Raw genomic sequence first — 15,982 nt, 5'->3', positions numbered from 1 at the left:
TTTGAGAAACTACCAAATACCCCATTTGACTGCCGGATTAAGTATTCAATTTTTTTTTTTTTTTTTTTTTGTTAAACGATAAATTTATTATATTAGATGTTAAGTTAGAGAGCCGACAGGGTTCGAACTCAAGACGTGGTGATGGAGAGGGCCACTTGTTCAATTTTTTTTTTTTTTTTTTTAAAGTTGAATAATGAAAGAAGTTACCGAACAAAATTTCAATTTTCGATTTTCAAAAAAGTAAAAACAAAAGTTGAAAACTAAAAATGGTTATCAAATGGATAATTGTTGATTCAATTCCAATGACATATGCTATTCCGTGTCCAACGTCCAAGATGGTATCCAATGCGGTTAAGCACGTTGTTGTGCATACAGACAAGGAGGAGAGAAACAGTGATAAAGAAATGATCGGATATAGAGCAAGTTCTGAGGTCACAACTGTGTGGGAAAAGGATTACTTCATGTAATCTATCACATCATCAGAATGCAGCTCAACAAGAATAAATTTGGGTAATTCTGAACTCTATTAAATAGGAGTTACATAAGAAGAGGCAGCGAGAAAGGAGATAAATTCTATAAAGCAATTTATATAGGATGAGTATTTTAATATGGTGTTAAATTTTATTAAGCAATTTATATGAGACAAGTATATTAATATGGTGTCTCATGTTAATAGGACAATGTTATGTGCCGTAAAACTTACTTATATTATTGTATTATTTGTACAACATTAGAAAATGGTGTACCTGTATTGTGAAAGTCTTTATCATTAGTTATATTTAAGCCAAAGCGTTTGAGTATTTTTTTACTCCACTCTACATGACCTTATGATTTTCCTTGTATAAGGTCATGTACTATTTGGTATTAGAGCCAGAGAGCGAGTCGGTATTGCCACGTGATTGGTGGATCCCCATAGCCCCATGCGATGATGGTGAGTCCCTTGGCCCAGCGTGTGGGGTGAGTCCCCCCTTGGCTATACGTGGTTGTCAATGTGTAAATCTCTCACGTGTGACCCACTAATTGGATCTAACATGAGGAAGCGTGTTGAAATATCTTACGTCGGCCGTATCTCTGAAAAAATAAGAGTTTGAATATCATAACCTCACTCCAACTAAGACATAAAACCACAAACCTGACAGATTGGGCAGATAGTAATTACCAAATTGGAGACTATCAAATATCAATGTTGTTGGAAGTTGGGGTCCTGGGCCCGTATCTCTGAAAATTATATAGCATATTCCAAACCGAGGTTCTCGCAGAGTACTTTCAGGGTTATGTAGAGAAGAATACAACCCATGAAGGTGCTGTTGGCAGTAGACACCTAGGTTTTTACAATATAAGATACAAACAGATCGAATTGTCAAATTCTCTCCACCTCTTTCTACAACTTAACCCCAAAAAATGTCATATTCTCTTCATCTCTTTCTATATTCAGAGTGCCTATTTCGCCAGAGCAGCTAGTTATATGTCCATGGCTGAAGATCATAAAATATCTGGTGATCATCATCACCAACTTCGATCAAAATTTCCCGATCAACCTCCTAAAGGTTTCGAAAAAGAAGATAGTACTGAACCAATCGCTCATGAGTTACCAAATGCTCGACAGGAAGACTTCTGTCGAACGCCAGCCTCGTATGATCACAAGATACCTACCATTCAAAGCTGCCCAGCCACACCAAGAAAACAAGCACACGGAAATGTTTTCTTACGTAAGAGGAAATTGGCACGACTGGAATTCTTTGAAACCACTGGGCGTGAAGAGGTAGACTCATTCTTTCGCTCTTGCTTTGAATCTCCTAGTTCTAGAGTTAAGAAGAGATGTACCAGTATATAATTAAACCTTAGAGTATTTCTAGATTGCAGACTCTCTCCCTGTATATATATTATTGTTCATTATATATTACCTTTATTAATTATATGTTTTTTCTTAATTCCATGAGTTAATATATGGATCAATTATGATAGATGTTGATTTTTATGGTTTAGACTGGCTACAAACCTTTTTTTTTTTTTTTTTATAGTAAATGCAATAGCAAGGTTTTCTTTCTTGTTCCTTGTTTTTTTATTTTCACAGAAACTTGTTCTATTCTTTGTTATGGTTTTCTGTATATGTGTCTCAATTGTTAGGGGTACGTATAGTGGTATCGAACTCACTATTTATAAAAATCAAACCTAACAACCTCCTACTTATAAATGAAAAAAAAATATAACTAAACCGCAGTAGTAAGTGACATACACTCCTTTTATTTGTTGAGAACAAATAAAAAAAAACATATGCTGATTTTCCTCGGAAGAACTTGAACACTTTTGTTTGTAGTTTTACTATCCATTGATCCTGGTGTACCATTAGATTTGCAAAATTTTGATCCACTCTCTCAACATACTGTACATACATATATAGTTTTCGTTTTTTATTGTTAATTTCCGTATATATCTGGGGATTTTTGCCAATCGTCATGGAACCTGGCAGCAAGGTTCTAGATTTTTTAAGGAAAAATCTGCACTCCAAACTTTCTATAATTAGAAAGAAAAATACACTTGTGATAAGTGTAGAATGAGAATTTTGAAGTGTTAATAACAATTTCCTTTTTTTTTTAATTTTTTTTGGTTGTCGTCCTTTAAAATAGTTTTATCTAAGAGTAGTAAACCAGTGCATAAATTAGTTGTATGTAAATTTAATTTGGGATGGTAATGGTGTCATTCGATTTTCTATTGTAAGTGACCTTCCTACAAGGGAATACTAGAGGAGGAAAATTTCTTATGTTCTCCTACCCGATATAAGGAAGCACACGTTGAGAGTACATATGTAAGAATTTCACATAGGAGAAAAAATGAACCTTGTGCTTATAAAGAGTATATATAACATGCAATTCCCTATATTAGAACTTGAAAACTCAACTTTCCTTCACACACTAACAAGAAGTGGAACACAAATGCACTTCTCATGAGTAGGCCATAAGAATTTCTCCTCTCCCACACAGAGGCTATTACTGTGTTGGTTTGATCCTGCTTCCAGGCGAGTCAGGCGACCATTTGGGCCAAATATTTGGAACCATATAATAGTACTGGCAAAAAGAAATTTGGAATAATAAAGTAACGTGTAAGCAAGGGTTGGAGGAAGGTATATAGAGCTTTGGATCCTATTTGTGTGTGTGTGTGTGTGTGTTTCGCAGGGAGAGTGAGTCCAAAAAGATAAAGGCTTCCTCTAATTTGTCCTCGTTCTCTGCTGGGAGATGGAGAGATAATTAGTGACCAAAAACAAGACACACTTGAACGACAATCATTATATATATCATGAAGAAAATTTAGAAGAAACTAGTTTACACCTAGAGCACTATCCCACAAATAACGATTCACGTCGACAAATAAAACCTGCTAGACTCCTATTAATTAAAACAAAGAACAAAGGAATCATTAAATAAGAATGTCGACTCATACAAGCACATATACTTTGAAATTACAATTCTTAACCACAAATAACACTTCAAAAATATCAACCTTACCGAATAACCTTGAATTACAAAGTCTTACGCGATGAAAGAGTGTGAAGATAGATCCTGTTAAACATATGCAATCTGGAATAATTAACATTTTCGTATACTTACAACTTAAAATGGTCGTTGGGAGCACATGGAAGCCCTAACATCTTCTAAGTCCTGCATTTGCTTTTTTTTGTCAATTCAAGACTTGCATTTCAATGTACGCAATTTTGGGCCTTTGCCAATTCATTTCATGTTGAAATTACAACCATATATTTCAGGAGGATTTTTATGTAAACATGTTTACTGTTATCCTGCCATATCGGTCTAATTATAGGTAAGTTTTTTCCCATAAATGTTTTTACACTATTAGATCGAAAAATATTGATTTCATGTTCTCTTTTTCCCATGTCTTTGCCCGCATATTAATTTCAACAAGGATGTGTTTATTCCATGTCTTTTCCCGTATTTTTTTTCCATGTCTTTGCCCGTATATTAATTTCCACAAAGATAATATTTAGCACAGTGGTGGAAATGTGTTGAATCCTCGCATGATAGCGTGGGTTCGAACTTTATCGGTGGCTAATTTAAGACCTATTCTAACATAATTTATTTTTTGACAAAAAAAAAAAAAAAAAAAAAGGGCCAAAAAAAACAAGGATAATATTTATGTCTAAGGATTTATTTGTCCCCTTGCATACGATTAACAAACTTTTATCGTCCGAACACATATCATTTATACTTTTTATCATCATTTAAAAATTACATCTGTAAAAGTTATTCAATTTGAAGATCATTTAGTAATCATTACTTGTTAACCTATCAATAATTTTAATAACAAGCAGTATTCCCATGATAAACTGTCTATTTATTGTATGTATATAAATAACTAAAAAATATTCTAAATTAAGTAATTTTTTGCATATCTATCTTTAAGTGATGATAAAAAAATAAATTATTTCGATTATAATGTATAAAGATTGGTAAATGACACAAACATTATCCATTCAATCTTATGTTTTGAAAAGAATTTATGTAAAGCACGCTTACCATTATCTTGCCATATCGGTTTCTTTTGCTATTATTGTACCAACTTTTGCGTCCACCGCTAACTAAAGTTCAAAGGTGGAAAGTGCCATGAAGGGAAGTGAAATCTGAAGTTTTATCCGGAAGCCTCATGTGCTTAGTGCTTACCATTTCACTTTTACCCACGTAGCCATTAGGTTCAGAAACCACTCAACACCTGTCCGCCACATGTCAACGTCCAGTAAAACCACCAATACAGTTATTATCTGCTCCATGCAGATATTTAACTGCTCCATGCAGATATTTAACTGCAACAACAAATCTTGTGCAGATTATCTCCATTTTCAAATAAATTTTCTGAGAGGGAAAGAGGTTAACACAGCAGTGTCAAAAATGGCTCCAAAGCGCTCGGCGAAGATGGTGGTGAAGACCACCAAGCAAGTCGTTAAAGAAACGGTTGAAGTTTCAGTGGTTAAAACCACAAGGAAGAAACAACAAAAAGATCAGCCACTGAAGACTATTTCCATTGAAACCAACGAATCAAATCAAAACCAAAACGTAGAAGTTTCAGTTGGGAAAGAGCCGCTCAAGACTAGTGTTATTCCCATCGAAACCCAGGCAGAAAACCAGACCCTAAAAACCCAAAACGCTGAAGTCCAAGTCGACAAAGAGGCACAAGAAAATCCTACGACTCCTGATCCACAAGAAGCAGAGAAATCACCGAAGGAACAAGAGCAGAAGAGTGAGGAGGAAAAAACCCTAGGAGGAGGAGAGAACAAGGACGCGGAAGATTTGACGAAAACCGAAGAGCAAGCCTCGAAGAAAGGAGAGAAGAAAAGCGAGGTGAAAGGAGGGAAGAGGAGAGAGAAGAGGAGTAGGGGAAGAGAAGAGTACAAGATATATGTGTATAAGGTTTTGAAGCAGGTGCATCCTGGGATGGGAGTGTCGTCCAAGGCCATGACGGTGTTGAATAACTTGATGTACGACATGTTTGAGAGGCTGGCTGATGAGGCGGCGAGGCTGACTACGTATACAGCGAGGAAGACGTTGTCGTCGAGGGAGATTCAAGGGGCGGTGAGGCTAGTTTTGCCCGGGGAGCTTGGGAGGCATGCCATGGCCGAGGGGACCAAGGCAGTGAGCACCTTTGTATCATATGGAGGAGGGTCGTCCAAGTCTTGATTATTTAATTAGAACTTCGTGTTACTTAAATGTGTTTGTTTTTAATTAGTTTCTGTTTTGCAAAGTGGTTTATTAGTTTGTGCGTTGTAGGGCATAGATAATTAACCATGTATAGTGATGGTGTGTGAAAATGATCTATCTGTTTTGGTTATGAATGAATGACTGTTTTCTTGTTAAATTTTCGTTTTTTGTTAATTGTAATATCATTACAATCTAACAACAGTCATCTTCATTTATGAGTAAGATATCTTAAGTTCTATATTCAACTTCAAAGGTGAATTTAATTTAGCCATTAAACCCATTTTTAATATAGAAGCACCCATTTTAATCACGGTCCGGCGAAGGTGGATCTCGGGTTTGGATACGTGTTTAAAAATTGTCCAATTGCCATGCATATTCGTTCCGGTCTTCAAATTCGTACAGACTCAGTCAGTCCGGTCATTTCTGAGTAATGTTATTCATATCATGTTTTTATACAATATTTTTATACCATTTTAGGTGGCATCTGATGTGAATGTTACATCATTTTAAAAATTTGTAAAACCCAAGGAAATGAAGAAGAAAGACTCCTCGTATGCCACAATCATAATTTAGTTAACTAGTTTTTTTTAATTATTAGTTTATTATAATGAACTAAATTTAAAAATCTGATTAATTCAAATAATATGACTGTCCACATTAAATGTCACCTAAGATGGTATGAAAATGTAATACAAAAACATGGTATGAATAGCATTACTCTTTGTTTTCAAATATTGGACCGTAGTGGATTTTTAACTTGCAAAACGAAATTAAAATTATCACTACAAAAAAATCATTATGCACTCCTCATTTCGATTAAAAGAACTTTTTGAAATGCGAATAATGCCTCAAGGGTCTTGTTTAGTATAGTAATGAGGATGTCACCTTTAACTTTTAAGTAGATTTCTTTTCTACTAATACGCAATTTATATTATGGTTCTAATAATATTATCCTTCAATGATAAGTGAGAAGTCTTTCTTCTTCTTTGGTAGTAAGTGAGAAGTTTTAAGTTTCGATTATTATAAATCAAAGAAAGCATGTGTGATGTCAATCATACGTTCAACATACAAGACACCATGCCACAAGGAAGGAACAAAAAACCGAGAGAAAACGAGATCGGTGGGCTGGCAGCAAAAACGTATGGTTCCTATATATATTTTTTGTTAATTCAACGTTGTTTTTTTAAATTACAACACGGAATAAACACGAATCACCTCAATCGCGGGTGCTCTACACATCGGACATTTTCCGCTACTCTCAACCAATTGAGTAGCACATTTTGAACATGCGCACATGTGGCCACATCTGCGAGAAGAAATCAACAGAAATCGGAAAACGGTGTTAGAATCTCCACATGCAGAAATAATTTGAACCACGAAGGTACACATTTTGGAGTTTTACCTGTACAATAAAGAATCGATGCTGCTTTCACAACATATACAGCAAATTCCTTTCCTTACATGATCCCATTTAGACCCATCTTCTAGCAGACCGTCTTCACACACCCCTGCAAAGCAAGGCAACTTTCAAAGTCAATTCGAGGAAAGCCCGTAGCGCATCCAAGAGTGAAATCACATGGTAATCCAATGCAAAAGAAACGCGTTATACATACATCTTTATCTTAGACAAAAATTCCATCTATAAATATTATTAGGTGTAGAAAACTACAAAAGTAAAACTAATTGCGAGGTGGTCAAAGTATTGTAGACAAACCTTGTGAACCAGCTGATCTATTCAGGGCATCAGAAACTTCTTGTCTTATCGAGCGCTGCAACTCAAGTTGCATATCCATGCAGGCCTCCATCATTCTTTGCAAGTTATTCATCCTCTGGTGTAGCCTGGCCATGTCAATCCTCATATCGTTAATTATCTCCCAATCCTGCATCAGTAAGCAATCTGTCAGTTGAATAACACAAAGGAAGGCATCACAAATATTAGTGTCATGATACCAGATCATAAATTTTAAAGCGAGAAGCATTATGGGAACGCACAATTCCGTTACGTTGATGCATGTCATGCTGTGGCCAATTATCAGAGTGTGACTCCTGGTCCCAAAGTGGCAAGGAAGGTATTTGCTGTGATCGTAGAGCAGTACTAGGACTATGACTCTCAACAGCATCCACTTGACCCCCATTTTGATATGCACCAGTCTGCTCTAGATCCTGTTCTGCAGGTTCAGGAGAAGGTGATGTATCATCCAGCTCCCAGTCAATGGCAGCGTGACTTTGCCTTTCTACATATGATTGTAACAGTCGATCTAGATTCTGACGGAAACCACTACTAAGAAGATTAGAGACCCTTCTCCTGCAACATTAAAAAGATTTCCATTAGAAAAACAGATCCATCAGAAGCCAAAGGCATATTCATAAATTAATAACATTTCATACCTGCTTAGGAGTTCCCTTAGCTCGGTGCCAGGAGCATTATCATCATCCGGAAAATAAAATGTGTCAGTCTGCCTGACCGGATCAACATCCTGGTCCGATGGCTCTTCTAACCAACTTTGAACAGCCTCCTGAAAACCACTTTCCTCGTGCCACACTTCAGGAACTTCTTCAAGATGACTGTTTTCTCTATCTTCGCTCTCCAGCAACTCCTGGGACCATTCATAAGCAGTTGTTTCCTGCTGATCCCCAGTTGTATCTTCCCCAACATTTTCTCTCAAGTCGTTATATGCAACAACAGGTTGTTGCCAGTCCCTTTCAGCTTGTTCTGAAACTCGATCCTGCCACTGTTGTACGTGGGAAGTAAATTCTTGAAAATTTACATCCCCAGGCACACTGTCTAGTAAATTATATATATGATCAGACCGTTCACCTGTTACACTTGCCTCCCCACTTGGCTCAGACTGCTCATTAGATATATGACTGACTTTTCGCATGTTACTGTGTCCACCAGCATCATTTTGCAAAATTTCTTGGGGCTGCTCAACAGAAGTGGTTGCTTGAAAGTCCCCAATCATGTTATAATCAGTAACATCCCTCCTTTCGATAAATTCAGTGATACTTGAGCATTGCCAGTTTCTTGAATGGTGTTGCCAACCCTCTACAGGAGCATTAGATTCTTCTGAATCTATATCTTGAATGGTGTTGCCACCCAAATCCCTGAAATCTGATATTCCACAGCTATCACGTTCTCGGTCCTCACTTGCCTCGTCATTAGCAGCAGATTGTTTAGAAGACCCAGCTAGGACCTCATGCGGGTTGTTTGCTTGACCATCCCCATTTCTACTATCATTAGAAACACTAGAGGATGTCTCAGAGTGGCTGCTGCTTACTTGACCGGATACAGAACTATCCAATCTGGAGCAAAAACCGTCCCTACTCAAATAATAGATTTCAAAATATCAATGAGAATTTTTTTTCAATACAACAAGAGAAAAACAAAAAAAAAATACACTAATGGATTTACTCAACCAGTCTATAGTAAAGATATAAAGATGCTCTAAGGCTGAAACTATATATACATCCGATACTACATACATTAATGTAACCTCAAAAATAAAAAATTAAATGGGACAAAGTCCGAGAACCATAATCAATTCCTAATTTACTACCAGTCAGAAGAGCAGCATGAGCTAAAATTATGGGGCAACATCATACGGAAATGGTGATGAGGGGTTTAGAAAAAGAATCCATTGAGATAACTTGCCAGCACAAGCTAATAGCTATGGTTTGGCATCTTCCAAATAATCAAAATATAAAAACTTCACAAACTGCTTAATGTAATTTAGGCCACAATCATCTTTCTATTGTGGAACACCCTTCAACCCCCATAAACTAAACAAATTATACCGAAAGCAATTTCACGATTCAAAAGAGGTTGGGAGAAATATCAAATATTCATCCATGAACAAGCTTGGAAGAAGATGACACAAACGTAAAGAAACTACAAATGACACAATGGGTCAAACCATCACTATAAGACGATGCAATTCCAACTATTTAATTGCAAAAAATTTACATAGAAATCTCACGTAACCCAAACGAAAAAAAAGGTAGAATGAAAAGTTAAGCAAAACTTAGGAAAACAAATTAGAGCATAACTTTGCAAAAAAAAAAAAAAAAAAAGAAAGGATAAATATTTTTCAAATTAAAGCAGGGCAACAATACCTAAGACCAGAGACTGTGTGCCTTTGTCTCAATAAGCCTAATTCATTTTCAGCCAAGGAAGTAGGTCTCTCATTCTCAATCACTCTAGCATTTCGTAAGAATCTTCCTTTAAGCAATGACTGCAAGAGAAAAGAAAAGTAATGTTAGCATACCAGCACCCAAAATTTTTTTCCATGCCTTAAAGTTTAAAATCAATATAAAAACACATTATTACACTTCTATAACATAGCACTAACATATTGGTTTTAGTCTCAAAGATTGCTTGTGTGGGTATTCACATTAACCAATGATAGTCAGATATCGTACATAAAAACTTTCACAAAAAGTACAATGTAAGTTCAAGTAGTCTACAATGTAAGTTCAAGTAAAACTAACTCAAAATCCCATTTTCAACAAGCAAGTGAAGATGTGGAAAGCATTATAGCAATGAACCTGAATGCGGTTGCGGTGAGCAAACTGTGATACAGCCCGGTGCTCCAACAAGACTTGAAGTTCACTTTGTCTTTCCCTCTCAGCCTTCTTTACCATATCCAGCATAGCCTGTCTACCACATAACTTACGAATTCCCCTTCGTGTATGCTCAGACCTGCCTTCAGTTTGGTTAACAATCAATCCATCACGAACTCTTTCAATTTGATTACCAATTTCAGCAGGTTGTTCTCCTCTATTGTCACCCGAAGCACCTCTCTGCTGACTGTTAATTCGCACCCACTCCCTTACAATTCTCACCCTCTCCTGTTCAGGTTCACCGAGCCACTCTGCCCTTGAACTGTTATTCATATGAGAACCATTTGACGTATATTCAGCCACACCACAATTCATCCATTCCCTAAAAACTTGCCTCACCCTCCCCCTTTCAACCTCCCCAAAATCAGAATGCTCACTGCTAATATTACTACACTCCTCATGTTCATTTGATGACCCAATTTGACCCCGGGACCATAATCCGCACTCACTCTCACCCACACTCACATCCACCAAATCACCTGCGTGGTAACTACCGTGGTCTTCAGTAGTGTCTTCCCTCGAGATCTCATCGATCAACCTATCACTCCTTTGTACAAGCAACCTCTCACTAACTCTCTCTTGGGCACGACTCACCACATGCTCATCCTCAAGCTCCCGCCACCTTTGTAGTAGGGAGGATGCACGGGTACTTACCCTCCCTTCATCACGTATCCATCTAGATGTATGAGATTGAGAGTCTCTAAGGAAAGAAGGCTCAAGCACAGAAGCATTGTGTAGACCAGCAATAGCCATTCTCGAAAATCGAAACTAAAAATTCATCCTTCAACCCATCTGTATAAAATGCATTAAAAGGCGCATTCTTTACAGGAATTACAATCAGATGATTCTTTTAAAAAAATCAGATCACCAAATTCAGAAGAGATTAGCGAAGCTCGTAGTCATCGTCTCTGTCATCATTGCCAACATAAAGATGATAAAACAGACATCCAATCTAACCACCATTAAATTATCCAATTCCTTCAATAAACCATCACAGCTGTGACAGATTCCTTCACCTTAACTGCTTTCAGAAAACAAAAACAAAATCAAAATCAATAATTTACCTCCAAATTACCATCAATCTGTTAAAAAAAAAACGCTTAAATAATATACCTCAAAACGTAAAAGGACAAAAATTTAACAAACAAAAACTTGTCAAAAATCCAAAACCCCGAAATCACCGAAATCAAAATCCAACAACTCCTCAATCCTCTGTTTGGTCTTCGAGAAAATGCACAAACGGACAAGAAACTAAGGCGTGGAATCCCCTATTCCTCACCATTTGGAACCCCACTAACATCCCAACATCGCAATTAGACTTAGTCAACCTTAATTTTACCACACCTAACAGCCAAACCCCCAGATTTACACATCCATTTTCCATCATTTTCCCTAAACTTTCTCGGCAACCAAACAAAAATTTGAATCGAATACTAAATCGGCATTACAAATCAAATCAAAACCGACGAAATCACCGAGCAGAACATGAAACCGCGAGGATTTAAATAAAAACACTGGGGAAATTTTGAGGAGTGAAAAACTTACCGGTGAAGCTCTCTGAGATTTGGGAGTAAAGGAAACGAAAACCCTAGCTGTGTAGAAAGTAACAGAGACAGAGAGGATTTTAGAGAGAGAAAGTGCAAGTTTCACAGAGAGAGACAGAGAGAGAGAGAAGGGGGGAAGAGCGGCGAAATTACAAAGAACAAATGGAAACACGTCACGGTTGGGAGGCATTCCGCCATAAATATTTGCCGTAACGCCAACGTCTAAAAAATTTGAGAGGAGCCCGCCAGGGGTCGGCACGTGTCATGTGTCACGTGTCCGTTTCCGCCGGTCGTTTTACGAAACCTTCCAACCAAATCTTAAATTTAATGGGAAGTGGGGAGCAAGCCCGAGATGGAGACGGCGCCGTTTGTGTCGTCACTCAGATGGGATACGGCACCGTTTGGATGGCTTCCTTTTGGAAGGATCTCAATGGTGTTTTTGAGTGGGCCCCTTCAGAGTTGTGATATTAGAAAAATAAACTATCAATTTATGTGGGAAAGAAAATATGGTTGAAATTATTGGAGGAGGGTCGTGTTTGCTTCCATTTCGATGGAGATGCTACATCTCATCATGCATTTTTCACCATACATTTGTTGAAATAATAGTAATTAGAAAAATAATGTAATTGTCTGACAAAGATGTGTCAACCAATAAAATAATTCAAAATTAAGATTTTACTCTAGACGAATCCTCTTTTTGTTATTGTATTGGTGGCATGAGTAAAAAAGAGATAACGGTGATTTCTTAAAAAATTCGGATTTAAAGACACGATCAAAAGCAAAGGCATAACTAGCTAGATTATATTATGCATAACCTTTAGATATGGACCAATCAACTCCCAGCATCAGTAATCCACAAAGTCCAAGCTTTTTAATTTATATAAGCTAAAGTTTGACATCTTTAGAAATACAATCCATCTAGGATCATAGTTGTAATTTGTTTTTAAAAACTTGAAAAGAAAAAAGCTCTTAAAATGTTGATAAGTCCATGAGTGTAAAGTTTATGTACTCTTTTCTAAATACAATACCTAGAAATTTAGTGATATTTGTTTTTTCCATTGTTTGAAAGATAAATTAGCCTCAAGTCTGAATATCTTCGCTTTCATTAAAAAATTGTAACCTAAAATTTCTAAGTATATCTTTGCTTTCATTAAAAAATTGTAACCTAAAATTTTTAAGTAGAAAGTTAAACAAGAGTTACAAGTAGTAGATTATGAGTAATCATATTCATTTTATGGTTTTATAACATTGTTATATGAAAGTAAAACTTACGTGTATAGATATATTTAACATGAATCTCACTTTTATGGAAGATATATATAGTCAGTCATTATGATACAAACAAGTTCTTTCTATGATATAGTATTTAATTAATTGTTACAGGAATTTGAGTCTTAAAATCAAAAAAATAAAAAGAAAATTTAAGAATATTAAAAAAAAAGAGCGCATAAAACGAATCTACATGTGAGTGTAAAAACTCACTAGCTACTGACAATTAGGCATGACAAAAAGATCATGTTTGTCATGTTTGTGTCGTTTCGTGTCATACTTATTATCTCAACGGATTGTATCGTGTCAACTCTGTTATCTTAACGGGCTGTGTCGAATTAACAAGTCATGCAAGAAATTATCATGCCTAATCGGTTATTCGATAATAACCCGAGTCGTTAACAGGTTGATTTGAAATCCATTATTTTTGTGTAGTTTCATGTTAGATTAAGAGATCGTGTAAGAAATTATCAGGTCTACTCACATTGATATAACAATGGCAAATTGATATAGGAGATTTGAGATTGAAGTTAGCTGGCATCACGAAAAAGTAAAAACCAAATAGCATTGAATTCATGAAAGAAAGAGAATGAAGTCACCATGTGGTCCTTGATGGACTTATAAGATATTAAAATTCTACCTTTTAGATAGGTGCATTTGGCTCATGAAATCTATGTGTGAACCGAAATCTTGAAAAATGTAGTTGTATAATAGTGGGGTTATATCTTATTAAGTTTGCCTCAAATCAACACTTGAGTGGGTTTTTAATTCCAAATTTGTCACTTTATCATAGGTAGATTTAGCTTTTTTGGTAATTGCTTAGATCGAGTCTTCTTTGTTCTAAAGCAATTGAAGGCTTCAATTCAAATACCTTTTCAACCATCCTTCTCTTTTTCATGAGCATAAATGAAAGTATATTTAAAATAATTAAAATTAATTTTAGATCATCAAAAACGATCTTAACTACGTTTAACATAAAAAGTTATAAGTGTTTATATTTTAAAAATTGGAAGAAGTATCAATTATATACTTTATTTAAAAAGCAATTCAAGTGATCTTCCAAGAACCACTTGCATTTTTATCAAAAATTTCTTAGTGCTTCTAATAGAAGCATTTTTTAAAAATATTTTAAACATTTACAAACCGGCTCTATAAATGCTTGTTAAAAAATGAGTTTTCTGGTATTAACAATTAGCACATTTTTTTTAAATGCATGGAATCGGCCATCTAATTAAACTTTCTTGATTAGTTTAACAAAAAGTAAATTGGAATAATTAATAAATCATTTTAGCCTGTTTAACACATAAGAAAAATAAAAAACCCCTGTTGCCTGTTAAACATGTTGGTCATCCCTCATATTATTCCGACCAAAAGAAGATTTCAAACTGAAAAATCCATAAAAATATGTCTTGACTTGACTGTTGTCAACCATGTCGGCGACAGTACACTTTGTATAATCCAATTGTTCGGTTTATAAAAATGAAGGGTGCATATTGTCTTATTACATTATTAGCACTAATACTATTATGGTTAGTTCGATGCCCCAACCAAATGTTGATGAACTTGAGTAATCACGTTGTGCCCAAGATGGGTTCCACACTTAATCAACATTTGATGGATTATCTAACTCCGAGCAACCTTAGTTATTGGTGGGTTCCGTTGGTTCATGTTTGTTTTGTCATTCAGCTAGCAGATATATATCTATATTATTATTTCTTGTAATTGAATTGAACATATTAAGGAAAGTTAAAGTTTCATCATAAAATGAATAGTTAATACAGATAATAGCTCAATCTACTTATAAACCCATGCAAGATCATTGATTTGTCAACACATATAAAAGATAGCCTTAATCTTAGTTTACTATCATGAAGTTTCTTGGTTTTCAACATTTCATACATCAAGTTTTTTTCATTTTAGTCTAGTACATAAAGTCATAATTATGGGACACTTTCATACATCCGTTAAGTTGTTCATCAGAACCTCCGTTATTTGATGTCGTGGTGCCCACATAGACAATGATTGGATGCCACATGGATATTAAAAAAATTTAAAAATTAATAAAAGTAAAAAATTATTTTCTTTTCAACTCCCCGCACCTTGTTTCCCTCTTCTACTCTCCACACATCCTCGCACATCCACCCTTCCTCATTAGAGATCAAAACATCATAATCTGCCTCATAAATACATACAAAACACGATGGAAAAGATGAATGAAACAACGCCTTCAAAAAGGGGTTCCCGGAATTCTGGTTCAGGCAGTTTAGTCGGTCCAGGGTTTAATTTGAGTATTTGACTATGGTCATAAATGTAATGACTATGGTGATGACTGTAATGGTTGTAATAGTGATGACTGTATTTGGATTATGCAACTTACTATGCATGTTTTCCAGTTTTCGACGAGCAGCTTCAGCCAAACTCCGTCGAGTTCGTGACTGGTGGTGCTCGACTCAATTGGAACCAATCCTAGGTAACTAATCCTTCATTTGCATGAAGTTTCTTGGTTTTCAACATTTCATACATTAAGTTTGTTTCGTTTCAATCTAGTACCTAAAGTCATAATTATGGGACACTTTCATACATCCGTTAAGTTGTTCATCAGAACCTCCGTTATTTGATGTCGTGGTGCCCATATAGACAATGATTGGACACCACATGGATATTAAAAAAATTTAAAAATTAATAAAAATAAAAAATTATTTTCTTTTCAACTCCCTGCACCTCGTTTCCCTTTTCGACTCTCCACACATCTCCGCACATCCACCCTTCCCCATTAAAGATCAGAACATCATAATCTGCCACATAAATACATACAAAACACGATGGAAAAGATGAATGAAACGA

The 15,982-nt window shown here is 35.8% G+C and overlaps 2 protein-coding genes across 2 annotated transcripts; one reads left to right on the top strand and one right to left on the bottom strand.

The window, feature by feature from the left end:
• Window positions 1–4,232: 4,232 nt before the first annotated feature.
• LOC103947732 (histone H2B.2-like) lies at window positions 4,233–5,862 on the top strand. The gene has a single exon (XM_009358678.3). The coding sequence runs from the start codon at window positions 4,734–4,736 to the stop codon at window positions 5,682–5,684; it is 951 nt and encodes a 316-aa protein (XP_009356953.3). The 5' UTR covers window positions 4,233–4,733; the 3' UTR covers window positions 5,685–5,862.
• A 967-nt stretch (window positions 5,863–6,829) lies between these two features.
• On the bottom strand, window positions 6,830–12,024 carry LOC103947756. The gene is made up of 8 exons (XM_018647587.2): window positions 11,871–12,024; window positions 10,251–11,346; window positions 9,819–9,937; window positions 8,094–9,026; window positions 7,698–8,010; window positions 7,420–7,585; window positions 7,108–7,213; window positions 6,830–7,011 (listed from the first exon to the last, which is right to left on the bottom strand). Exons 2-8 carry the CDS (start codon window positions 11,076–11,078, stop codon window positions 6,894–6,896), a joined length of 2,583 nt encoding a protein of 860 aa, XP_018503103.2. The 5' UTR covers window positions 11,079–11,346; window positions 11,871–12,024; the 3' UTR covers window positions 6,830–6,893.
• Window positions 12,025–15,982: the final 3,958 nt, after the last annotated feature.

This window comes from the organism of the source record quoted next, unplaced genomic scaffold, assembly GCF_019419815.1.
Source record: "Pyrus x bretschneideri cultivar Hongxiangsu unplaced genomic scaffold, Pyrus_bretschneideri_v1 Contig29, whole genome shotgun sequence".
NCBI classification, from domain to species: Eukaryota; Viridiplantae; Streptophyta; class Magnoliopsida; order Rosales; family Rosaceae; genus Pyrus; species Pyrus x bretschneideri.
This window is presented reverse-complemented; position numbering and strand designations above follow the sequence as displayed.

What these genes read in the sequence shown, in the direction of transcription:
- LOC103947732 (XM_009358678.3), top strand. Translation starts at nt 4,734, where the DNA reads ATGTCAACGTCCAGTAAAACCACCAATACAGTTATTATCTGCTCCATG.
- LOC103947756 (XM_018647587.2), bottom strand. Translation starts at nt 11,078, where the DNA reads ATGGCTATTGCTGGTCTACACAATGCTTCTGTGCTTGAGCCTTCTTTC. An exon ending in CACACAGTCTCTGGTCTTAG is followed by an intron (nt 9,027 to 9,818) that starts GTATTGTTGCCC and finishes TTATTTGAGTAG; the next exon opens with GGACGGTTTTTGCTCCAGAT. An exon ending in TAGATCAGCTGGTTCACAAG is followed by an intron (nt 7,214 to 7,419) that starts GTTTGTCTACAA and finishes CTTGCTTTGCAG; the next exon opens with GGGTGTGTGAAGACGGTCTG.